General features: G+C 52.8%; 3 protein-coding genes across 3 annotated transcripts; all 3 read right to left on the reverse strand.

Moving 5' to 3' along the window:
- Nucleotides 1-5,365: 5,365 nt before the first annotated feature.
- On the reverse strand, nt 5,366-7,838 carry HOXD11 (homeobox D11). Its single transcript, XM_030916626.1, has 2 exons — nt 6,982-7,838; nt 5,366-6,221 (listed from the first exon to the last, which is right to left on the reverse strand). The coding sequence occupies exons 1-2, from the start codon at nt 7,760-7,762 to the stop codon at nt 5,986-5,988; spliced, it is 1,017 nt and encodes a 338-aa protein (XP_030772486.1). The 5' UTR covers nt 7,763-7,838; the 3' UTR covers nt 5,366-5,985.
- Nucleotides 7,839-12,606: 4,768 nt separating this feature from the next.
- HOXD12 (homeobox D12) lies at nt 12,607-15,295 on the reverse strand. The gene is made up of 2 exons (XM_010382261.2): nt 14,721-15,295; nt 12,607-14,573 (listed from the first exon to the last, which is right to left on the reverse strand). The coding sequence occupies exons 1-2, from the start codon at nt 15,292-15,294 to the stop codon at nt 14,335-14,337; spliced, it is 813 nt and encodes a 270-aa protein (XP_010380563.1). The 5' UTR covers nt 15,295; the 3' UTR covers nt 12,607-14,334.
- A 3,909-nt stretch (nt 15,296-19,204) lies between these two features.
- Nucleotides 19,205-22,436, reverse strand: HOXD13 (homeobox D13). Its single transcript, XM_010382251.2, has 2 exons — nt 21,495-22,436; nt 19,205-20,672 (listed from the first exon to the last, which is right to left on the reverse strand). Exons 1-2 carry the CDS (start codon nt 22,270-22,272, stop codon nt 20,422-20,424), a joined length of 1,029 nt encoding a protein of 342 aa, XP_010380553.2. The 5' UTR covers nt 22,273-22,436; the 3' UTR covers nt 19,205-20,421.
- Nucleotides 22,437-25,024: the final 2,588 nt, after the last annotated feature.

The raw sequence follows: 25,024 nt of genomic DNA on the forward strand, positions 1-25,024 counted from the left end.
AACTTCCTCCCTCCCTCTCTGGTTGCAGGCGGGTGAGCTGCCCTGCGGAAGCCCGGGCCTCGGGGCAGCAGCGGGGAGCTTTAACCTTGATTTCCAAAGACTTGCCCTGAGTGAGGGGCCGGCCAGGGCTTGCAGCCTTCCTTCGGCCTGCCAGGTTCCCTTCCTGCCAGCCGAGAAACTAAAGCAGCCCCAGAAACTCTGACCGTGAACCAGTTCTCAGTCTGGGAGGGCATCTGTGTTCTCTTCCCCACACTCGCTGGGGCATGGGCTGGCCTTGGATTTCAGGCCCAGAGACTGAACTTGTGGGTAAATTGGGTTTCCGCCTCAACAGAACGTTTCTTTGGGGCCTGATGTTCATTAAAGCGCCTCAGCATTCTGGGGGACCTAGTAGCCCGCCCGCTCCTTTACAAAACCCTTTCCCAACAAACCCTTTGTCCCTCTTCCCAAAAAGGAATCTCCCCTGGCCTGGTGGAAACAAGCGTTGAACATTATTTTCGGCCTTGGGACCGTTTCGCTTGTTCCCTCTCAGTGCTCTCGCCCAAACAATAACCTCTTTTAAAAAACTCCGCGGTGGCAATGAGACAGACCTTTTAAACCTTTATGCAGCTGTTCAAATACAACATCATTGTCAGGTTAAAAGCCTGGCGCCTCTAACTGCTTTGGCTATGGCATCCCAGCACAGCCTGAGGTTTAAACATTACCTTTCCACAGGGGTGGCTGTTTGTGAGCTTAGGGGTGGGGGTTGAGGACGGCAGGAAAAAAAAAAAAAAAAAACCCGTAACTTTTGACTCTAGGTTGCTAAGGTACTGTTCAAAGCTAACAACCACTGATCAGCGCCCTGAAATTTGCTTTATCACATAGTAGAGATCTTGTTCCGAGCGAGGGCTAAGCGTGCCCAAGGCTGGATAAAGTGCCCGCTGCACTCGCTTGCCGCAGGCGCCCTGACACTAGCTTGGCGCTCCAGCAGTATCGAGTGTCTCCCTTTTGCCTCTCAGCCATGAGAGCTGCTGGGAACTCGTTTGCCCAATTTTCCCTACCCTAAGCAAGGCAAGACTGCTTAATCTAATCGGGAATTTTATGCCCATCAAATGCCCTTTCATAATCTTTATTTATACATGAAAAAAACATACAGGCTAAAAACAAGCAATTCCTTGCGGGCGGGTAGGTCTGCAGTGAATAGGCAGGATGTGTCTTCAGAATTTGGGGACCTTTCCATTTCAGCTTTCAGTGACTTTGGGCTCAAAGTCACTCCCATATTAGTTAGAGTTAAATAGGTTTTTATTCACAGACAAAAATGTGTATATCAGATATAGTTTTGAATCTGTTCTCACAAAATTTTATTTTTATCTTTAAAATTTCTGCCTTCAGACCCGCTCCTTGAGACCAGAGACTGTCAATATTTTGAGATATTTTATCATTTAAAAATCGAGCAAGATAGAAATAATACAAAAGAATGATCTGAGCCCCAAAGGATGGAAAGTGTGCCTAAGACTCTAAGGCTGAGATGAGACAAATGGAATAAAAAGGCAGTGCTCTAAAGGCCAGCCTTTATTTTGCTTATGAGTATTTAATGTAGCTGATGTTTTTGATCATCTTTAGATCAGTTGGAGCAGTTACCATTAATAACAAATCAATATTGCACCATAAATGAGATGAATACCCATATTTGTACCAAGACGCCCTGCTCCCTGCCACAGTTCTTTCCAGGGAAAAATTAAAAGAATAGCTTGAGCAAGAAATTAGCATTTGTAATCAAAAAGTGATTTGCATCTGCACTCTTGTCTCCTGGAAGAAAAGTTGAAGCCCTGGGCCTGAGTGGACCTGTGGGCTCTTAGGGTCGCCCCGGATTAGGGTCCCGAGCCACCTCTGGGCTGTGTCACTCTTTGGGGACAGAGCGGATGGAGTCAATGAAAAGCTGTCTTCCCAGGGCTCTGCTCCGGGTTGCACTGTGCACCTCCAAGCCAAGGTGAAAGGAAATCTAGGGGGCAAATGAGGAGTCTACCACCAATGCAAGAAGGGGTCTATCGAGATGTGCAACAAGGGCCGGCGGCCAGAGAGCCTCTTTCTTCACAGACACAAAAGACTCCTACTTCGCGCATTTCCCTTCCACTTCAGAGTCTGAGACCTTGGCGCCTCAGGATCCAAGGCCACTCTCCGCAAGCCCCACACACTCTGAAAGATGGGGGTGGGGAGAGGTCTTCAGCCCCCAGAGGTCCTGGTCTGATTCCGGGCCCTTGTCAGGCCCATCTTGGGCGCAGGGAGGAAAGGAACTGCAGACCGCTGAGAAGCGGTGTTTCGCAGGCGGCTGCCAGCCAAGTCCAAGGGGCCCCTCACAGCCAGATGTGCAGCCGCTGGGGCCGCCTTGGGAGGAACACAACAACATTTAGGGAGGGCAGTTCTCACCCCACATAGACCGAGGACCCCGTTCAGCCTCGGGAAAGGTCGCCTCACTATGGCCAAGCTGGACAGGCGGTCAGACTGGTGTAGCCAAGGTTGCCCGCGGGGAACACCTACACCACTCGTTGGAGCCTCGCCGGGGGGCTCACTGGCGCCCCAGCCTCCCCACCAAAGCTGAGGCCAGCTCCGGGAGACGGGCGAGCCGCAGGCCCCAGGGCCTTTGGTCCAGGGCTTGGAGGGTCAACAAGGCTGGCGCTTATTCTGGGGCTTGCAGGCTCTTCACAATGAACTTCGGAGAGGGAAAGGGGGCAGTCATCCTCCCTTAGAGAGGCCAATGTCCGGGAGCCCTGTCTCCTCTCCTGTGAACTCCGGACGGGGACACAGGCCCTCTCCAAGGCAGGGGCTTTGCTGGAGGAGGGAGGGCACGCAACGAATGCACTGCTTTTGAGAGTCAAAATTCAACTCTGCTCAAGACCGTCGTGCAGTTTGGAAGGGTGGTGTGTTCTGTCAAACGCAAAGCCCGTTTGCTTCAAATACATTCCCCGTTCCACAACGCCTTGAAGTATAAACGTTTCCCCCTGAGTGCCTGCTGCCTCCCGTGGCCGCATCAGCCCAGCCCAGCCTGGGCACACCAACTCACAGTCCTGCCGGCGCCACCCGGTCGCCACTGGTAGCCGCGCACGCCAGGCACGGCCCCGGGCTCCCTAAACCAGAACGATTCTCCCAGTCCCCCATTCGTCTTATTTTTTTCTGAGAGACATTTGGTTAAGTTGGCCGCGCCCTGATCTGTTATAAACAAAAGCCTTTTAATCATCCCAGGCGGTCTGAGAGGGGGCAAAACCGAGGAAGTTTTTTTTTTGTTTTTTGTTTTTTTGTTTTTGCGGGGGGGGGGGGGTAGGGAGATGTAAGTGGGGAGGTGTCCAACCCTAGACAAGGCTCACCACACTGAAACCAAGAAAATTGATTTTCCCTAATTTAATTAACTAGCAGTGGCTATGGTGTATTTCAAAATGCATACATTTATCTCTGAAAACTCTCCTCCACACCATCAAGTTATACCAAGCTATTCTTTTGCAATAGCTTTATCTTTAAAAAGACAAAGATTAGTTTATCTGTTTCTTAAATCTAGTTGCTCCGTTTTCTGTCTCTATACAGCTTCTCACACATCATGGCTGCTTAGAACAAATAAACTAGCAAACACCTTAGCTGCCGCCTGTTTGTAAGGGGTTGAGGTCGCCTATTAGAATCCAGTATTGGACAGATAAGGTACCGCGGCCTCTTGGTCAAACGCGGTTTCTGGAACGTGAGCGCGCCCTCGTGTGGATCTCCAGGCCCCTGCAAACGGGAAATGGTATCTCGGGTTCGGCTTGCCTTGGGTGGTGGGCACACAAGCTTGCTGTGTTTAGATGAAGTTTTAAAAAAATAGATGGAAACAGAAAGAAAAAAAAACAGTTTTAAGCTCGTGTAACGATCATACTATTGTGGCACTGACATTTTAACCGATATCTAGAATCCCAAACAAAGGAATCCCCTTCTTAACGAAATTTTTCGATTGTAGGCTTTGTTTCCATTGCATCTTTCACCAAAGGATGCTTTTAAAAGCAATATAATTATATTTCCTTTTGTTTCTTATTATAGAAAGTGCAATAATTTATTTCACAGGGTGGCAAGTTGCTTTCAAATTTAATGAAGGTGTAAGGCTGCACAAAACTCCCTCTTTCAAATGCTTGATTTTAAAACTGCAGTTCTTCATTAAAGCAAAGGGGATCACTATTTAAGACCCTCCGCCAAAATTCTCAGCCCTTCCTAGCTGTAGTGAAAGCAGCTAGCATGCATTTTAATCTAATCAGTATTTTAAAAAAGAAGTTGACTGTTATTGCATTACACAAACGTTTGCAGGGAAATTAAGGTTATTGATCCTGAAATTAGGAATTTTCTTAGATTTATGGTGAGCTCCTGGTATGATTTTGTGTGGTCATAAGCGTGTGTGTGGCTCTGGCTATGTGTGAGCATGTATGTGTGAGAGTGGGTGGCAGCTGAAAATCAAGAAGAACCTTAAGGCTCCTAATTATTCAGAAAGGTTAAAGGTGATGACCTTGACATTTCGGAAGTTCAAAGGCATACATTTATACACTTATTTTTTCCTTCCCAAATAAGGCTTAGCAATTTTTAAAATTGCATTTTGAAATGCATGACTCCTTGGAAGATGCAAGGGATACTGTGCATTTACAGATTTATATTTTGTCTTTGGGCTTAGGAGAGGTTAAGAGTCATAAGATTCACTTCACTCTTTTCAGAGAGAGAGAAGCTTTTCTCACTCCTCCAGTTTATTGCACATTGCGGAAATCTCTTTTGGGTCCACCAGAAGGTGTATAATATAACCCAATTAAGCTGTTTAGAACTTTGGCTTTTATGGTGTTGTCTAGACAGTTCAAGGTTTTGTAAACAGCCTGCCTGGCCCTGCAACATAAAGTGCAGTACAGTCCTCACCACATTCTTTAACTTGAAGCGATAAATGCCGCGAGAGGGTCTGCAGCTCCTGGCCCTATTTTAGTGGGGGTGGGGAGGGTTTACCTTCCCTACTTCAGGTCCACTGATGATACCAGCAAGCCCTCTCCACCTACTGATGACTTTCTTTTCGAAAACTTCTCCCTTCAATGGAAGGTTCTAATTTTGGTTTCTTCTTTTAAGGGACTGTGGCTCCTTGTTAGTTTGTAAGAGATCATTTGGATTTTCTAACCAGTTTTTTAAAATGGTTGTTTTCTTTTCAGAAATCCCAAGTACACTAGACTAGGGGTAGGGGTGGGAGTTTGTTTCTTAGGTTTCTGCTGCCCCAGCCTTACTACCTGGAGAAGGCAGCGCCAGCATTTCTTGGTCACATCGTCAATTCAGAAATTCATCACTAACATGATTTTTAAAACCAGTAACCTAGAGGTGGTGGGAGGGAACGACTACCATTTTAGTGGGACTACAAAGTATTTCATTCGATTTTCAGTTGCATAGGTTCTGGCCACTAAAATATCCTAATGAAGCACTAAACCTCGAAGAGGAGAATTCATACAGTGTATTGAAGCTGTAACCTCCATTTTACTAGAAACCATTTATTCGCACAAAAAAAAAAAAAAAAGACAGTGACTCATGCCTTGATATGACAGACTAAGGGTACATTTCCCAAAGTTTAAATAATCTGCATTCACCGAAGAGGAAGGAAGGGATCTCTTAAAACTCAGAGCAAAACACCAGCGCCTTCTAGCACACCCAACCCGGCCTAACTTCCTACAGACCCCGCCGTCTCCCCACGAGGACTCGGAGAGGGGGAGGGGGAACGACAGCACATTGGCGGTAAAATTGTAAACGGACGTTTGCATTTACCATTTTCCCCTTATTAGGATCCGCTCGGCCAAGTCCCGGCCTCGTCCGCAGGCTGCAGTGGTCGCTGGGAGGTCCCGAGTTGACCGTGGGAAGGAATCGTGAAGTTCCACAGAGAAGAGACGTCATTAAACCCAAGGACATTGGGCCTGCGGAGGGCAGGCTGGTGGGAAGGAGGGTGGGTGAGTGGGGCTGGGGAGGGGGCGCTTCCTGGAGCTCTCAAAATAAGGGGTTTCCAGTGAAATACTGCAGACGGTCTCTGTTCAGTTTCTTTTCTTTCATCCTGCGATTCTGGAACCAGATTTTGACTTGCCGGTCAGTGAGGTTGAGCATCCGAGAGAGTTGAAGTCTTTTCTCTTTGTTTATGTACACGTTAAAGAAAAACTCGCGTTCCAGTTCGCGGATCTGGTACTTGGTATAGGGACAGCGCTTTTTCCGGGACCGCTGGGGGGCCACTGCAAGGCAAAGAGACCAAGGGGTGAGAGAGGCCGCTGCCTGCCAGCCCCCACCCGCCCGCCCGGGCCACTGAGCGAGGGCCAGACCCTGGCCCCGTTGGGGACGTTCTCTGCCGCGGCTGAAAGGCCCTGCCTGCGTCGTGGGGGATGATATATGGGCGGGCACAGGAGACAGTGCGGGCGTGGACATGTGTTCACGCCCGGACACACACACACACACACACACACACACACACACACACAGCCTGGCACGGAGGTGGGGAAGCAGAGGGCAAAGCAGGCTCTAAAGTGGAACCTGAGGGAAGAGAGACAAGAGCGGACCCGCCGGAGCATCTGCTTGACTCCAGCGGCGCGCGTCAGCTAGCGGCTTGGATAAAGTCCAGTGCAAGGATCAAACTCCCCCACTTCCCCACCCCCCCCGCCTCTCTCCCTTAAAAGCAGGAGGCTCGGGTGTACGCACTCACACTGACTTGAAATCTCCCTCCCTCCCTCCATGGTCTCTAGCATCCCCCTGCCCAAAACTGGGAAAAGGCTCTCTACAGCGATTAATGTCCTCCTCCAAGTCTACCTTAAGCCCACCTAAATTGGTTTCCTACCATAAACACGCTTTACAACGGCCCGGGAAATCTTATAGGATGTATAAACCTCTTCGAATGCTTATAAAGTAGCACATAAAACGGTGCAAGCAGAGGGAGGCCCCCGCCACCCCCCCGCCCCAGCGGCCCCCGGGCCCACCGCTCTCCCAGCACCCGGTGCCTACCTGCGCCGCCGCTCTTCTCGGCCCCCGCCTCCGCCCGGGGGCCCTCGCCGTCGCCACCGCTGCCTTCTGCTGCCCCCTTGGGCTCCGAGCCAGTGGTCGCCTTGGCGCAGGGACTGCCCCCGCTGCCACCAGCCCCGGTCTTGGGGTCGCCCTTGTCGGCTGCGCCCTCGGGCTGTGGCGGCGCGGGAGGCGGCGCGGGCTGCGGCCCGGTGAACGGGGGCCCGGGCGCCGCCTCGTAGAACTGGTCGAAGCCCTGTGGCAGGATGCCATTGCGGCCCACCGCGCTGTAGAAGTTGGAGGCGGCGCCCGCGGGGCCGTGCGGCGGCCCTGGCGCAGCGCACACCGGCTCAGGCGCCTTGAAGAGCACGTCCGGCCGGCGGCCCGCGGGCGGGAGCAACTCGCGCTGCATGGCCGCCTCCTCGGCCGCCGCGGCCGCCGCCGCGGCCGCCGCAGCTGCAGCGTAGTAGGGAGCGTAGCCCCCCGCGCCGCCGCCGCCCCCGCCGGGGCCGCCCCCGCTGCTGCCGCCCCCCGCGCTGCCGCCGCCGCCGCCGCCGCGGTACGGCCACTTGGCGCGCTCCAGGCCGTAGTCGCGGAAGGCCACTTCGCGCACGGGCTGGACGTGCGGAGCCAGGTTGGAAGAGTAGGGGAAAGTCATCTGGCAGGACGACGGTTGGGAAAGGAACGACGGCTTGCTAGCGAAGTCAGACGGGGCCACATAGTAGGCGCAGCCCGGCAGGTACATGCTGGCTGCGCTTTGGCCACACTCGTCAAAGTCGTTCATGGCTCAGCGGCGTGCGCGCCAGCGAGCCCCTGGCCGCTCCCCGCGCAGCCAACCTGAGCCATCGATTGCACAAGAGGCTTGGGCCAGGATCAACTAAGCAAAAATCCCCACCGGGCGCTGACGTGCAATTCATCTTGATTGATTCTGGTGGTAATTATGTCACGTGACGCCATGAAGAGAAATGTCCTTATATCTATATCAACGCTCGCCAACACGCCCTGGGACAGCTCCTGGCGCCGAGACGCTGGGGGCGGATCGGCTGCCCTCTCCCGCCAGCTCTCCCAGGGCGCTCCCTGACCAGGCTGCGCCTCAGGCCGGTCACCTGCGCGCCGCTGGCCGCTGCCACCGCTGGGCGCATCTGCCACCGCCCGAACGGGCCGCCCGCCCGCGTCCGCCCTCCCGCGCCGCTTTAAGTACGCGGACCGAGGCCGGCGGGGAGGAGGAAGGAGGGGGAAGAGGGGGAGGAAGGGGGAAGGGAGAGAAGCAGCGAGCGGAGGGGGGGAGCCCCGGCTCCAGGCTCCCTAGAAGCTAGGAACTAGGTGTGAGGGTGTGAGGTTCCGAACCCCACCCCCCTTACTGCAGCCGCTCCCTCCCCCGCGACTCTGCCACCCTCTGCAGCTCACCCGCCTGGGAGCTTGTTGCTTCTTGTTCACCGGGCGGGCGTAATTTCGCCACTCTCCAGGGCGCAGGGAGCCCTGATTTACATATTTCTCTGCCCAGCGCGTTCAGCGCGGAGTGACTTGGGTCTTTCCGGTTCTGCCCCCAGGGGTGCGAGGGCTGACCTCGGAAAAACCTAGGCCACTCACCGCCTAGGCACTCACCCAGGCCGGGGCCTTCGTGCCCTCCCGGCTCTCTTCCCTCCTCTCTGGTTTCCCTCTCTGTTCTTGTCTCTCTTTCTCCTTGCTTGGTCTCTCGTCAGTCTTCTCCCTTCTCTCTCATGTCTTCACTTCTCTCCTTCCCCTTCTTTTCCGCTTTCCTTCTTCCTTCCTCTTGCTTTCCCCTCTCCTTTCTCCTGTCTCTCTCTGCCCTCTCATCCTCTCTCCCCTCCTTTCCCCTAAGCTGTGTGTCACTGTCTCTGTCTCTCTCTCTGTTCCTCTCTGCCTTCCCCTTTAGCACTAAAGCCAGGAGGGAGCTCAGCCCGTGGCCCCTGGCCTCCCTAGAATCTGGGGAGTCTGGTGAACAAAAGGATCTGGAGTCCAACTCTCAGGGTGCCTGGCTTCCCGCTGGCTCCCCACAAGAGACAACCCCCTCACACTTGCACCTCCGTCCTCCTCACCCTTCTGCTTTCAGGCCTGGCCTGGGTGCCCGCCTTACACCCAGACCCTTCACTGCTTCGGAGCCCCGCCAAGGCCTGCGCATCCACGCCGCGTTTCCCCGAGGCTCTTCTGGCACCCTTGGGCTGGCATGGTCACTTCAGTCCCTCCCCCAAAATAAGCTGTCTCTCTGAGGGCTCTCAGCGGCGCCTGACTTCCTACTGAAGCCCCTCTGTATCACCTGGCTCTGAGGCAGACTCTTCGCGGGGCACCCCATCCACTCCCCTGAGGCCTTACTCTCCTCCCAGCCTACCGCGACCCTCTCCTAGCCCATGGGTCCAGACGAGGCCTGGGCTCCCACCTCCGAGAGAGAAGACGCTTTTCAAAGGTAAACCGTCCCTTCCCAAACCCAAATCCCAGAACCGAGGGCAGTAGGCTGCCCCTTTCCCCAAGATTCCTCCGCCCAGGCAATCCCAGTGCTGGGGCCTGGGCCTCAGTCCTATACCCAGGGCAGGCGGCGCTGGCTGTGATGCTGGTTCCCTCCCTGGCCCGGGCTGCTGCAGTGCCGGTGCTGTGCGCTCTGCCCACCGTGCGGACAGACAGAGAAAAGGCGGGTGGTCTGAGCTAATATCTATTTTCTGGCTGATGTCCCCCCCTTCCTCTTTTTCTCCTCCCTCCCTTTCTCCCTTCCTCTCTCCTTCCTCCGCCCCTTCCCATGTCTGCTTCCCTCCCCCAACACTGCGCAAATAGGTCTGTGGCGACTGGAGGGCACCGAGCCTACCCCAACTAGAACTGCCCATCTTGTGTGCTCCTTCCCCACAACTGGCACCCCCGCCCAGATTCCAGCTGACATTCTTCTCAACCCAGACCCCCAGCACACGTATCTGCCTCCCCATTTCCATCCCAGGCCCAAGCCTCTCCCTTTAGGACTCGTGGTCGACGCCCCTGGATCTCTCTCCTAAAATGGCTCCCCGGACGCTGCACACTGGCCCTGCGGTAGCTCAGGACCCAGGGCAGCGGCGATGACTTCAATCCGGGTCTTTATGTGTCTGGGGGTTCGCAAAAATTCTCGCACCTTCTCTCTGCTGGCAGCACGGGGTGGGGCGCAGGCAGCCTGGCGCCCCCAGTGTGGAGCCTCCTGACCGCCAAAGAGGGAAATGGGGAGGACGAACCATTCAAGTTCAACGACATGGCGACGGCAGCTCCGGCGGGAGCAGCGATTTGGCGGGGGAGGGTGAGCCAACTGCAGTAGCGCGCCGGTGCACAGGCGAAGGGGGCGGCTGGTCCCTTTCGGCTGCTTAGCGCGGACCCTTGCACCCCGACCCACACCACAACCCAGAGCGCTTTCATTCCAGTCCCAGCCCGCTTGGCTCTTTGGCCCCAACTCCCTCCTAGTTCCTGCCCCCATTCCCGAAACCCAGGGAAAACCGCAGCCTCCGGACCCGCGCGTCCCCGCTCGAGAACCTACCGTGAAGACCCCGGCTCTGTGGCCTTGTCCTTGTCTGCGCGGCCCCACCCGAAACACAGGGAGCGCACCAGGCCTTCGGGGCGCAGCCAGCAGCTCCGCGAGGAAGAGCTTTCCGCACAGCGACGGGACGCGATGCGGTGATTTTGAGCCACCCAAGATAAGACACTAACTTGACCTTAACTTTGTCAGGGCGCCCCTGGTATCTGGAGAACGTGAACAGACACTGTCTGGCAGCTCTCGTAAAAGCTGACTGGGGAAGGGATTCTGAGTCATTTCATTTATTGCCACTACAGTTCTGCAAGAAAGCTTTTCCTCCCTGCCAAACTTTAATTATTTATGCTCTTTTAAGAAACGAAAGAAGAGAAACGCAGGGAAAACACCCAGAGCCAGTTCCTTCCCTGCAGAGTCTTCGGAATGGACTCCTTAAGTCAAGCGACGGGAGAACAAAAATATGAGGAGATCACCTTTGTCTAAGGACAGTGGGGCAGTCGCCTTGCCCTCCCCCACTATCACTGAGGGGGGAATGCAGCTGGGAGAGGCGGGTGAAGGGGCATCCCCCCCACATGAATATTTACAACGATTCCGGATTTCTCTTCCACCCGTCGGTATCCCGGAAGCCTCCCCAGCCCGCCTCCCTGGGGGAGAACCCCCAGGCCTTAAAAGCGTCCCCCGTCCCCGCCGCCCTCTGAGTTTGCAACTGATTGAATGACAGACGAAGCTGGTTTTTTTCTCTTTTTAAAACCGTTTTCTTAGTCAAGAGGCCCGCTTGGACTGCAGCATTTCAGAGGACACATTTGTCTTTCTGAAGGGAAAGTTGAGCACTCAGATTTTAGCGTCCTTTCTCTTCAGCATTTTTTTTCTTACAAATTTCTTAGTGGTTCCAAATCTCTGCGGGAACCCGGGCTATGGAAGGAGACACCAGAGTCGTTGTATTTGTGTCAAATAGCAAACGGGATAGATTTGGAAAAAACTGCTGAACCAAGAGATACGCTTTTATATTTAGAATAATTTAATTTTCTGTGAGGAGTGATCCCATGAATATCCCCTCCCCCCACTCATCCCAGGCTAAAGGAAAAGAACACGATGATTTAATGATATATTTTGGAAAGAAACGGCCTCCATGTTGTCTGTCTTAAGGCCTGGATCTGAGTACGTATGCTTTCCTCCTCCTTCCCCCAGCCTTCAGAGGGCTCAGTGCGGCTTCTGCCTTTGTTCAGTTGTTTTTGAGCAGGCAAACCTCTGAATGCAGAGTCAGACTTGGAGATCCTGCTCTGGGTACCATAGCCTCTATGTGTCCAGCCAGGTGGGGAATCCTTTTGAGCCATAGGGCCTTGGCAGCTCTTGCTTCTTTCTCTCCTATTGAATATATACACATATATGTATATATAGTTGTGTGTGTATGTACAATTAAAGAACAATTAAAAATTTAATTATACACCAAATTTGCTTCTGGGAAGGGGAGTTGAAATGTTGGTTATTTAGTATTAGCGATTCAGTAGTTTTACTAATTCTTCCTCTAGCTAAAAGCTAGTTTCCACCTCCACCAGCTAGGAGCTGGTGTTTGCTAGAAGATGAGTAGCAAGCAGGCCCTGACTTTCCTAGACTGAGCTAGAGGTTCAGATGGACTAGGGAGTTTTGAGGCCCCATTTCCCAAGGGAGTCTGCTGGGCTCCTGGTAAACCGGCTGGTATCAAGGATTTAGCAGGACCTAGCCGGTTCCAGAGAAGCGGGACCAAAACTCCGTGGAGACAGACGGTTTGTTTTGAAATTTGAGGAACCTCAAATCTTTACAGACCCTGAATCTTTACAGACCCTGCAAGCTTTAAAGTTTGAGAATTTAGGCTAAGTGCAGAAGTCCCAGCTTGCAACAAACTGAGAGTCCCCTTAATGTGAGACACACTCACATTTGCCATGGTCCTTCCCTTCTGGATATTCCAAACATATTTGGTTCGAGGCTTTTACACACCATTTCCTGACCGCCTCGGAAGCCATTTTCTCATTTAACGAACAGTCAACACCCGCGGTGAAACAATAGTCAGAAAAGAAAAACGAATTTGGTGGCCTGAAGAACATTAATGGGGAATCCAAAACATTTTGAAAAATTGACTTCAGCCCCTTGACAGCTTGGCTCAGACCTGAATATTTATTTTCACTCAAAACATTTGTATATATTGTGTCTGATATATACAAGCTACTGTTTTCGACAAAATCAAAACAAAACATGCATGATAACTATTAGATAGCCTAGAAAATGAAATTAGTCTAAACATCAACTGAAGTCAGTTAGGCTAAGGCTCAGGGCTCTCTGTGAGGTGCCCACTCCAGGTTTAGGGCCAGGTCCTCCACTGAAAAGAAATCACTGGACTTTGGGAAGGCATCCTGAATCCTTGGGTTGTGTATCATGCTAGGAGGTGCGAAGGAGGAGTGCTATATGTCAGAAGGAGAGGGAAAAGAGGCAGGGATAGTGGAATGAGCTGGCCAAGGGGAGGCTTTGTTCACTGAGATTAAGGCGGGACACTCCAATACACCCAGAACAACTCCACCTGGCATTTGGGAACCCCTGCCTCCATGAGGCAAGCCTGGCAGGGTCCAGGACCTTGAAGTCTCCACTGGCACAGGCCAGACATGCCTCAGAAGGGGCACAGTAGCTGGGCCTCTGGTAGCGTTGGCAGATGGTGGAGACGGTGAGAGGAACTTCTGGTCCTCTTTGCTTTGTCAAGAGCAGCTAGCCGGGTGGAGAATCTAAGAGATTTCCTTCCCCAACCGTTGACTCTTGAGAAGGATCTTTTGCCTATCCTTTTGGGAGTCCATTAAGGTAATTCAAGAAAGAAAGATGTGCCAACACCTTTACTCACCTCAACTGGAAAGCCATATTTACAGCTGGAGTGTAGCACCCCTCCTCCTCTTGTTCACTCCCTTCTCCTCCCCCTGGATATCTTTCCCTCCTCCCTGTGCAACAGAGCTTCCAACCAGACCAGCAGCTCCTGTCCCCAGAGGTAGGCTCTGGGTATCCAGTTACAGGGTTCATGGGCCTGGCCTAGGCACGTACAAGAAGGTGGGAGTAGGGCAATATTTGCCAGTCTTGTCTGGAGATGGTACTTTGTCTGGAGCCCCAGTCTCTCTCATTCCATCTCAGGAAATGAAGGTTCCACTCTATTCCACCCAGCTGGAGGCGCCGGCCTATTTCACATTTCTCATTTCGAGATATCTCCAAGTTTACCCCAATACCCAGCCCCTCCTCTTCTTTCCCTTTTCCTCTCAAAGTCTGAAGATCTAGTGTGGCTTTTGTCCTCTCAAATCAGCCAGGGCAGACAGGAGGGTGGAGGGTGGATGGTGCCCTTTCTTTTCTCCAGAGTGAAGATACTGGCCTTGCCACAAAGGGCTTCTGCTGCAGAGACCTAATTGTACTCACCGTCCTTTCCATTCCCTCAGGAGGCCTTCCACTCTGAGCCCTAACTAGGCAACTGCTATAGGCTGAAGGGGCTGGAGAGAGGGGGAAAGGTAGAACGAATTGGGTGGAAACAGAAAAATCCAGGTACCAGGGAGCAAGAATGAGCGGTGGGTGCAAATGCCCCAGCCAGGAGCAAGGAGAGGTGGCCTCAGTGCCCCCACGTGGAAGCCTTAAGGCCAGCCAGAGTTGCACTGTACTTCCGCAGGTTTCTCACTGGCTTCTCAGGGACTGAGGAAAGCAAGGAGGCCGAGCTGGCCTGGTCTCTAAATCTCTCGGTGGCTTCTGGGACTAGCAGAGAAGGAACCGAAGGAAAAGCCTTAGCCTTAGCCCCAGATCCCCCTCCCCAAACAAGGCCTCTGTCCAAAAGAGCAGACCCAGCCGGACCCTGGCCACGCGCACGGCTAGTAGAGCGCCAGCGCCTGCTCCCTCAGCACCACGCGCTTCTTCTTCATACGCCTGTTCTGGAACCAGATTTTGACCTGCTGATCGCTGAGGTTCAGCCTATTGGACAATTCCTTGCGTTTCTGCCGGTTGATGAATTCGTTGACGAGGAATTCATTCTCCAACTCCGCAATCTGCTGCTTCGTGTAGGGTTTCCGCTTCTTGCGGGCCCTCCCCGGGGCCGCCCCCCACGGCAGGCCTGCAACACAGCCCCAATCCACGTCAGCCCAGCCCGGTTCTCTGTCTAATGCCCGCCCCCAGGCGGCTCACCTCCCCTTACACTCTCCCTTGAACCCCACCTCCCGTCCCGGCCCAAACCGGCCCGGGGAGCATGGGCACCGTTTACCGTCGGGCAGTGAAGGTCGCAGGCAGGAGGCAACGCCCGCCGCCTGCACTGTCATGTTCAAGTTGAGCGGGCCCTTGGTGTCGTCCTTGAAGCCAGGGGCGCAGGGAGCCCCCTGAAGCAGGGTCGCGGAGCCCGGCGTGGCACGACCCACGCCCGCGTAGTCATACTTGGCCGCTTTGAGAGCAGCCACTGCAGGGGCCAGGCTAGACTCGGGGGCGAAGGAAGGCCGGGTACGACCGCGCTCCTCAGGCCCAGCGGCCGCTTCGGGCGCATAGAACTTAGCTTGCTCTTCGGGTCCGTCCTTGGCTGTTGGGGGCTGCAGGCCGAGAGGCCCGGAGCCAGCCAGGTAGGGCTGCGAGAAGCCGCCGAAGGCAGTGGCGCCCGCAGGCTGCGCGGGGGCGCAGGAGGCTGGCGTGGCGGCCCAGGGCAGCGCGCCGCGCGGGTAGGAGATAGGGGGAAGCGCGGCCAACTGGCCGCCATTCGGCCGCAGGTTGGAGAAGTAGAAAGAGTCTGGCGACTGCAAATTCAGAAGCGAGCCCACATAGCCCGCTCTGTAGAGACTGCGCTCACACATCTCCAACAAAGGGCTTCGGCTGCGCTCGCAACAGTATTTAGTTACAACCGGGAATAAGGGGACAGGCTCAGACGATTGGACGAAACTTTGCCTGCAGGTTCTTCAAAGCCGGTCATTTCAGCACCGCCTACATCCCCCCGACCCGTTTTCCCCCCCTTCAGAGTATTATGATAACACCCGCAATGTTCGATGGCGAAAGAAAGACGAGGCTCCCAGCAGAACCAAATCAAGTTGAGCGAAGACTAACTCTCTGAGGGGTTCCAAGCCCGGCTTCGGCAGCTGGGGACATCGGGCAAGAGGGTGCTTCTGCCCAAGTGTCCCTTGGGACTCTTCTTGGCTGTGATTGGCTTTGTGATCCGTTTTCCGCAGGCTTTCTGGGCCCAGCTTGCATCTACAGGCTTTAAGTTCCAGCGGAGGCATTTTCCATTAACCGGCGCCTCGCGACTTGTCCGGAGAGGGCGCGGTCTGGCGGCACCAGGAGCTCTGTCCCTTGGCCTAAGCAATGTCACTCTTACCCCAATCATTCCCACAGAAAGGCTTTCTCCAGAGACCTCTGCCTGGAGATCTGGCAGCAAAGACCCATTCACTGCTTGAGCCCTCAGTCCCAGGCCGCAGACACAAAAAGGGCGTCACAAACTACCCAAGTTTGGGATCCAGGCAGGAGGCCACACTACTCCTGGTTTGTGTTCCCATGGCTAAGAACTCTGATCCTAGGGAAGTTGCCATATAGGTCCATGGAGAATGTCCGCCAGGGAACCCATCAGCTTGATCCACCAATCGTGGCCAATGGCTACATTCCTTTTATCGTCAGGAGTCCTCTCCGGGACTACACACTGCAAACCAGAACTCCGTGGTGTCCCCATCCACCAAGTGGAGGGCAAAGCAGGACGAACTCCCCTGAGTGGGTGTGGAAAGGCAGAAGAGCCAGAGTCACCTGGCCGGGGAAGAGCGGGCGTTCGGAGGCAGCTGGCTAGCAGAGTTCCTCGCCTCAGCGCCCCCAGGGGTGCCGGGGATAAGGAGTTCACGGGTCTGACAAACAGCGAAGTGGGAAGGGCAGCAGTTCTTAGCTGGGAGCGGTGTGCTCAGGCCCCGCCGCTGGCCCTCTTGCCTAGTCCGGTCAGCGGACTAGGGGTCCTCCCCCTCCTGCCTCCGATCCCAAGACCCTTGGAGACCCCGTGACCGGCGCCAGTCTCAGCCTGCAGCAGGACCCTCGGTCTGCGAGCCAAGCTGGAATTGGTTAGATCGCGGGCTCCCGCACTGAGACCACACAGGCGCCGCCGGAGGGCAAGACTGACCACCGCGCTGCGACTTTATTGTGTGAGTTATGGCGACCAATTGGGTGGCTCTGGGGAACGCAATCGGCCTCTTCCTCCTGCTCTGGTGGGGGGGGGGGGGGTGGGAAGCGGGGAGAGGGGGTGAGGACGTGGGGGTGGGGACGTCTGAGGCTCCTCTGGCTCTGCCAGAGGGTTTCCATAGGAGCTCAGGCACACAGACCCACTCTCTCGCATCCTCTTTTGGGAGGTGGGGGCAAGCACAAGCTGCAACCCCAGTTCCTAGATACTTAAGGGAACACAAGCCTCAGATCCCTAAGAGCTCTTACTTTGGGGAACCCATCCTATTTTCGAGGAGCTGCAGCTTCGTTACTCCCGAAAGCTCCAGCTCCAGGGGTCCCTGCAGTCTCTGCTCCTCACGTTTCAGTGCAAGACGATTCCTGTTATTTCCAAGCCGAGGGGTGTCCCCTTCGGACCTTTAGGCAACCCTAAAACAGCTGTTTGTGCCTCAGGACTAAAGGCATAAAAGAACTAAGTGAAAAACTGGAAAGACAGGAACAGCTAGGGTTCCCTCCATTGCTCCTTACCCAGTCTTCCCACTTCATTCCCCGGGTTTATGACTTTCGAGGTCTGGCAGACAAAGTCTTATGAGAGCTGTGGACCCGGATCGAGGGAGGGTCGGGGTGGAAAGTAGTGGCGGGAGGCGGCTTGGCTGGTAATTGAGAGAATGGGAAAGGATTTGGCTGAGGAGCTAATAGCGAGCTCTGCCAATGCCGCCCAACGCCCAGGAGATGGCGAGCGCGCTCCATGCCTATCGAGGGGCAGCCGCACGGTCAAGATCAACAGCGAAGGGCGGTGCGGCCGCTCTGGGGTCGCCAGCCCGCGCGGTCACAGTGCGCTTTCAGACGCAGCCGAGCGCCTCCGAAAGCAGGAGATCTTGGCGGCAAGGCCGCCCCTGACAGCGGAGCCAGAGGGACCCAGGGGGCTGCCAGAGGCGGGGAAGCATTGCAGTCGCCCTTTGTCTGGCAGTGGGTCCCGGCTCCAGTGCTTCCTTCGCCTCTTGAGTCACGCGACACGGGGGCCTTGTTTCCCCACCCGCGGCTCTAAAAACCTGCCCAGTTTCTGAGGTGCTCTCCTGCCGCCTGTCTCCAACAGAAGGAAAGGCCTCTCTCCAAGCCCCCTTAGCCTCCCAGGCTCCCCGAGGGCCTCCCTCCCAGTGCCTGGGCCACTTACCAGTTCCTTCCCTCCCTCCGCAATTTGGAATATAAAGGGAACGCATATAAATAACAAAGCCTCCTTCTGTTATTGATTTAGCTCTGAATCCAAATTCCTCCAGAGAGCGTTTGAGTACAGTTTTAATCTTCAGCAAACCTACTATTTCTCCAAGGCGGGGGGAGTCGGGGGGGGGGGGGGAACTGACATGCAAACTAGAGATGAAAGGAAAACCTCGAGGCAATCTCCCCTACCCAGGATGGGAAACCCGAGAAATAGACCTGGAAATGGAGTGAAGCTCTGGAGTGTGGCACTCACCAAAAATGGAGGGGAAGGTTGGCGATGAGGAGAAAGGAAAAATGTGCCCGTTTCCGATGAAAACATATCTTTTGAGAAAAACCACAAAAACGCTAACGACCCTTGCCGAAGTGTAAGATGGGGGATGGCGTGGCCCCTTGTACATGGGTTATTTCTTCTGCAGAGATTGAATCGCGATCAAATCTCTCTCTGTCTCTGTCCCTCCCTCTCAAAAACGAAGTCAACTGTCCACTGTCGGCAGTAAGATATGAAAGAAATCAAGCTGGGACAGAGAAAACGAAAGTAGCTCCAAGTCTTAGGTCTCTGCGTTTTCTCTCTCAAAGTCATGAGGGAGCCCTCCCACCAGGAGAGTTTTCACACTCAGTGAGGTTTTAAATATCAGTATGTAACTAACTTACACACGAAAACGTTAGCAACAACTGAGTTGATTGTGTGGGGAGCTAACCATGAGGAGTCATCCAGTTCCTCAGCGGCCATTTCCCTGAGTGGCAAAAAGGCCTCAAAGAGAAAATTCTAGTGCCTAAAAATTGCGTCTGAAAGTTTAGATTTTATAATTATGTTTTCAGTTGTCAACTGCTCTGTGCAGACTGCCCAGAGAAGGTGATATGGGATAAGCTTGAAATGTTTCTTTTTCGATTGCCAAATATGGATATGTCTTTCTAATTTCAAGACCTTCCTAGTTCAGATATTTATAATGGTCTTTCTAGGTTGAAAATTTTCAAGTGAGTAAGTTTTTCTATGCACAGGCATACAAATACATATGGATTAAAAAAATAAACAGATCTATATAAATAAATTGACAATAGTGAAAGAAAAGTAAAATTTTATTGTTTTTTGAGCTGGCCTGGTATAAAATATCATTTTAAACACTGCAAATTATATCCTCATTTTAAAACATCACTACTTACGTTAAAGTCATGGGCAAAAGGGAGGGAAGGGGGCAAACATGGAGAGCATGAAGGTCCCAGAAACCACAATTAGTGTTGAGTTTTCTTCATCTACAGAGAACATAATTGTGTTCAAGATATCAAGATTTTGTAATAAATAAGAATCATTTCAAGAGGAAACACAAACTTGAAAAAATAAAACAAATGTATAAGGACTCAGAAGAAACAAGAGAGTTCTGTTTATTGGCATCTCCCTAGGAGTAAAAAGTGATTTTTAAATGCCTGAAGCACTGCCTATGTATCCCAGCTCACAGACATTACATCTACAAAAATAATCTCTCAATTGTATAAATATGCAGCACTTTAAAAGTAATTATTTATCATCACTTTCAGAAACATCATTATTTTTCTTCTTGGGCCTTGGAACTTCACATTTTTCATATTTGTTGGATGCTTTACAGCTCCATGAGAGGCCCAATGCATTTATTCAGACAGTCAGGTTCTTCACTGGGTTCTGTATGTAAGTTCCCACCCATGGCCACATTCATTCAGCCTCTTTTTGAGGATTGAGGAGATAGCCACAATCCCAGACCCACAGATTCAAGGCCAAGAGAAGGAGGTGCATTTATGCCATCCGTGGGTCACTCTACTGATTGCAGCCATTTAAATATATGCATTGAGAGTTCAAGAAATGAAGGCATCCACGATCCATGAGGACACATGAGTTTCAAATTAAAGATTATGAAAACACAAACCTACAAAATGTTAAAAATGTACAATTAAACCAGCAAGCAAAACACCCAAAGTTGGAAAGATCGTCTTCATTTCAATATTGATACAAACCCTATTTGATAAGGTGGCCACTTTTAAAGCCACCACAGTACCTTCAGCCTCCTGTTTTTAGACTTTCCCGGTGACCCCAGAGCACTGCCTGCCTTTCCACTTGCCTCAGGGCAACTGCTGAGAGCTAATGATTCAATTAACTAATTACAGGATATGAATGACTGAAAACCATTCTGTCCTAGTGGATTATGAAGATAATCAGTGCTGGGAACAAACAAATAAAGTAATTTTAAAAAAAACCAAAACCTTAAATCAGAATGGCGCTTCAGACATTCATTTGGGGGGGGGATTGTTAAAAAATACTTACAGTCCCTTTATACTGGCCTAGAGGGAGAAACAGAACATTAAAAACAGATATAAAAAAACCCTAGTCAAAAACAAAACCAATAATAAACAAGTAAAAAACAGAACTACACAGTCAGGCTGGGCAGCAGAAGGTTTTAGAGCCAGATAAGGGGAACAGAGAAAAACAATTCACAAAATTTGCCACCATTGGCAGGGGGTGGGAGGAATTAAATACATATTCAAGTCTTTCCAAAGGCCTTTTGGAGACAACCGAATGGCTTCTAAACTGTCTGTGGCGAACCTGGACCACATCAGGAGACAGTATCTTTGAGCTTGGAGACAATTTTCTTGTCCTTCACTCTTCGGTTTTGAAACCAAATGGTCACTTGTCTCTCAGATAGGTTCGTAGCAGCCGAGATACGCCGCCGCTTGTCCTTGTTAATGAACTTGTTAATGGCATACTCATTCTCTAGTTCTTTGAGCTGCAGTTTGGTGTAAGGCACTCTCTTCTTCCTCCCTCTTCGGTAGACGCACATGTCTGGCTGATTTAGAGCCACATCCCCTGATACAAACAAAAGCACAAGAAAAATTAGGCTGGGATATTTGGAGCACCTAGTTGAGGACTGTGTGTGTCTGTGTATGTGTGTGTGTGTGTGTGTGTGTGTGTGTGTGTTTTCAGGGGTGCAGGAAATAAAAAAAAAAGCCACGCTGTTTGGTCTTTATTATGTACATAGACATATTACTTACCCATTATTAAAGAAAGATTATTTGCACTTAACAACAAAAGTTAATTTGATTGATTATCATAGTTTCTCAAACCGGCATCTTAACAAGCCTGCAATTTTATGGTGTGGTTACTGGGCACGTTCATGAGGACAGTTTCTGCAAATGTCGGTTGTATAAAAACAAACACACATACATAGACACATACAAATTCAGGTCTTTTGCTCAAATTTTGATTTCCTGTGTTCCTGTGTTTGGAGCTTGTGGGCTTGATCTAACAAGCTTTAGTGGTCATCTTGGAGCAGTGATGTCTTTGAAAAAGGGGGGGGGGGGTTGCAACTCTGTGAGGCTTCTTAGGAAAAAGGCCTCTTTAGGAGAAAAGGGAGAGGTCCGAAGAAACGGCACGCAGAGACCCTCAACTTTAGGAGAAAAACGTGTCTGCGCTGCACACAGGAAAGAAAGGGCAGTGACGGAGGCAGTTGAAATCAGAGGAGGAATTTACAGATTTCACACGAACTGGACAAACTTCCACTGGGTTAACCCTGGTCAGGTGTGGAGCACAGGCACCCACTCCCAAGTAGGGGCGAATACTCTTAGTCCTTTCTTTTCTTCTTCTCTCTCCCCCTCCCTCGTGTAGGTCCCTTTTCTCCATCGCCCCTACCTGGAAAGGAAGATTTCCAAAAGTGGGACCCCTGTGGCTGGTCCTTGGCGCAGTACACCTGGCTGTTCCACCCGTTAGCCAGCGTCCAGGACTGGTACCCCTCCATGGAGATGTAGGCCTCATGCCGAGGCTCCCCGGAGCCGAAAGTGGACACCATGTCGATATAGCCGGGCACATGCTGGTAAGGGCTCGTATAACCCTGGTAGAAGGATACTTCCTTGGCTCGCGCTGGCATCTCGTTGGCCGGTACGCTGCTGCTCGCCAGGCCTGACACGTCCATGTACTTCTCCACGGGGAAGCCTCCCAGCGAGGCGTGCGGCGATGACTTGAGCGCATTCTGCTGTAAGCCCACGCCGTGCGACATGCGGCAGCTGTAGTAGCCGTTGCCGAAGTGGTAGCCGTAGCCCAGCGCTGGAGCGCTCGGGGGCGCTGCAGCGGCCGCAGCAGGCGTGGGTGCTGGGCACTCTTTGGCTGGGGGAGCCTCCGGGCGCGCTGCTACAGCGGCAGAAGACGACGACGACGAGGAGGAGCCCGTGCGCTCAGAGGTCCCGGGGTATGCAAAGCCGGAGGCTGCCGCTGCCGCGGCCGCGGCCGCCGCCGCCGCCGCCGCCCGCCCCGAATGTGTCCCGGCGAACACAGGCGCGGAGAGAAAGCCGCGGCACTGGCCTGACGCCGCCGCCGCCGCCACCGAAGAGGAGGAGGTAGAGGCTGGGGCGCCACCGGCGCCCCCGCCGTCCGCCCGCAGCCCGTCCATGTCCCAGCTCCCAGCGCGGCTCATGGCCTGGCCTGGCCTGGCCCCGGCCCTGGCCCTGGCCCCGCGCAGGACACCATGGCGCGGCGCGCCTCCTCCCTCCTCTCCTTTCTCTCTGGTTCGCTCGCTCCCGCCCTCTTCCTCTAGCCCTCTCTCCCTCTGTGAGCCTCCCGCCTCCGGCCCTCCCGCCCTCCAACAGGTTAGCTCATCGCGGGACGTTTATAAAAACGAAGTTCAGGTTGGGAGGGGGCCTGGGCCGGTCGGGGGGCCGCCTCCCGCCCCGAGGGCGCCCGCCGGGGGCGTGCCATTGGCTGCGCGCGGCCACGTGTGGGTAGGGACGCGGGGGAACCTGGCTCCCGGCTGGACCCACCCACCCCGGTCCCCACCCTTCTCCTGCCCCTTGCAGGGTCCACCTCCCATTCCCGCCCTCCCCCCCGACTCAGGCGTACGCGCTGCAGCCACCCCCACGAGTTGATTGCGCGACGGCCCATCCCAGGCCCTGTCTGCTACTGAGGCGGGCGCCGAGGCCTGCGCCTTGTCTCGGCAACCGCTGTTTTTGCCACCTCTCCTCGGCTCTCCGAGTTGCATAGCAAAATGAAGACGAAGGACAGAGATGATCAGAATGATGTGAAAACAGGCCCATTTTTTATCCTGTTGCTGAATCCCTCAGTTAGTGGACCTCTAGACCCCAAATCTGAGTGAGCTAATTTGCCCTACCTTGCGCACTGGTACCCGACAAAGGCATTTCACACAGATAAGAGGCATTGGAGCAGACCCTTCCTATAAACACACGCTGTCCGTGCGGAAAATGCCCATGAAGCGCCCTTGGGGCTGGCGGCAGAGACTTAAACTGATGAAAGACAAGCATCGGCGCAGTGAGCCTGACAATCTGTGCCAGAGACAAAAGTCCAGGGATGCCTACTCAACGCTACTGGCCTCTACTCTTGGGCCAGCCGGGAGTCGCTTCCGACCTGGGCCCCTCAGCTCCCACGGGTCCTTCTTCGACCCGCAGAAAGACCCTGAGAAGGGCGCCGGGGAAGAAAGCCACTCAGCCGCCCGCCGTGAAACTTCTGTGTCTCTCCAGCAGCCGACCGGCCTGGCAATTTGCAGTCACCACCCACTCCCGCCCGTTCCTCACACCAAATTAATTGAAAACTTCACTTTCCCAGGGACCTTTGTTTCGCTTCCTTTTCCAAGCTGCCAACTGCAGAGAACTGAGAGGGGCAAATTAAGAGGGCGCTTGTTCCAAGCAAATTCGGAGTTTGTGATAGGAGCAGCCCAGACAAACGGTCTGACTTTAAGCGGTTAGGTGGGCTCACCGCAGTGCTGATGGGGCTAGATCCAGCTCTGGAACCATACTGCCAGGGTGTTAGAGATTACAGCCCTATCCCTCATCATCCCTTTCCGCTGCTCCTCAGCCTCAGAGCTCCAGCCCACCATCCCTCAATCTCAGCAACTAATGGGGCACCAATGAGAGTCCTGCTGTGACTGTGGGGCTCTGCCTTAGGAACAATATTAGATCCAATGAGCCCAGGATTCTGGGGGTGGATATGGAATCCTTCAGAGCCCATTTAGTTCTGTGGCACACACTCTCCAAGCCAGCCCATCTCCAAGAAAATCACTCCCCAAGTCTGTGATTGGTGAGAGCTTGTCACCCAGCACCGCTGTCCCCCGACCAAAGACGCCCTGAGTAAGATGAGGAAGAGAGCCAGGGAGGCCCTCCTTGGCCTGGCCTGGCATTTCAGGGTGGGCTGCTGGTGTTAGGAGTGTTGACACGCAAAACGCAGTAACCATAAAAGGCTCAAATAAAGGGGAAAGTTATGAGAGGGGTGTTGGAAAGGAAAAGCAAGAAAATTCGTTTCATCTTTTTGAAGTTCTAGACATGTTCATGATCAAATTTGAGATGGGAGGGGCCTAAATTTTACAGGAAATCATAGGAAATAGAAGTTTGCTGATGAGAACAATTTTTTCACTATTTAGGAAAACAAGGCAAAAGTCAGCAATGAAAGTTCGACCGACATTTTAAAAAGGCCAACCGTGGTGAGGCGACGGGATTGCTAACTTTTAAAAAGGGTTTGGCTGGGTCTTTATGAAAAAATTTTGGTACCAAACCACCAACCATGGACCACCCTGAAATGCTTTTATTTTCCCGTTGTCTCATTTTTTTCTTCCTCAGAGAAAACATGAAGATAGTTTTAACTTTTTATGACTCCAAAAAACAAATTTGTTGAAATATTCCTAAGATATAACTAGAACCAACAAACTTACAGTCTCTTAAAATTAAATATCCTTGTGGTTTTGTGACTTGGGCTTCTGCTTCATTTTCTCACTGATAAGTGCAGTTTAATGATCAATTATGTGTTTAACAATAAATAAAGTAAAATGAAAATGGGAAGAATGTGTCAAGTTTTGTTGATTTCAAGCAGCCCATCACTTTTGGCTGAATTTTCCATTCAGCAAATTAAATTGTGCAGGAGTGGGAGAAAAATCTGAATTACTACTCAGGTTGAAAGGGATTTCTCAATGGTGGCTCTGCTTCCAAAAGCCCTGTGGGACCCTCTCAGAGCAGGGCAAAAGGTTTCTAGGTCCATCCTAATGAACGTTCAGAAGCCAGGAAGATTTTTAATTAGGAGCTTTGCCCCTTGATATCCTGCTGCTGAACCTGCTTCCAGCATAGCCTTTGGGGTCGCAGTCCTGTGGAAGGGCTTTGCCCTGAGGAAAGGGGGTCTGACTTGGTCCACTTGGGCCCCCAAGCCCAGAACCTCAGGGCAAATGCTAC

This window comes from Rhinopithecus roxellana, chromosome 14 (assembly GCF_007565055.1).
Source record: "Rhinopithecus roxellana isolate Shanxi Qingling chromosome 14, ASM756505v1, whole genome shotgun sequence".
NCBI lineage: Eukaryota > Metazoa > Chordata > Mammalia > Primates > Cercopithecidae > Rhinopithecus > Rhinopithecus roxellana.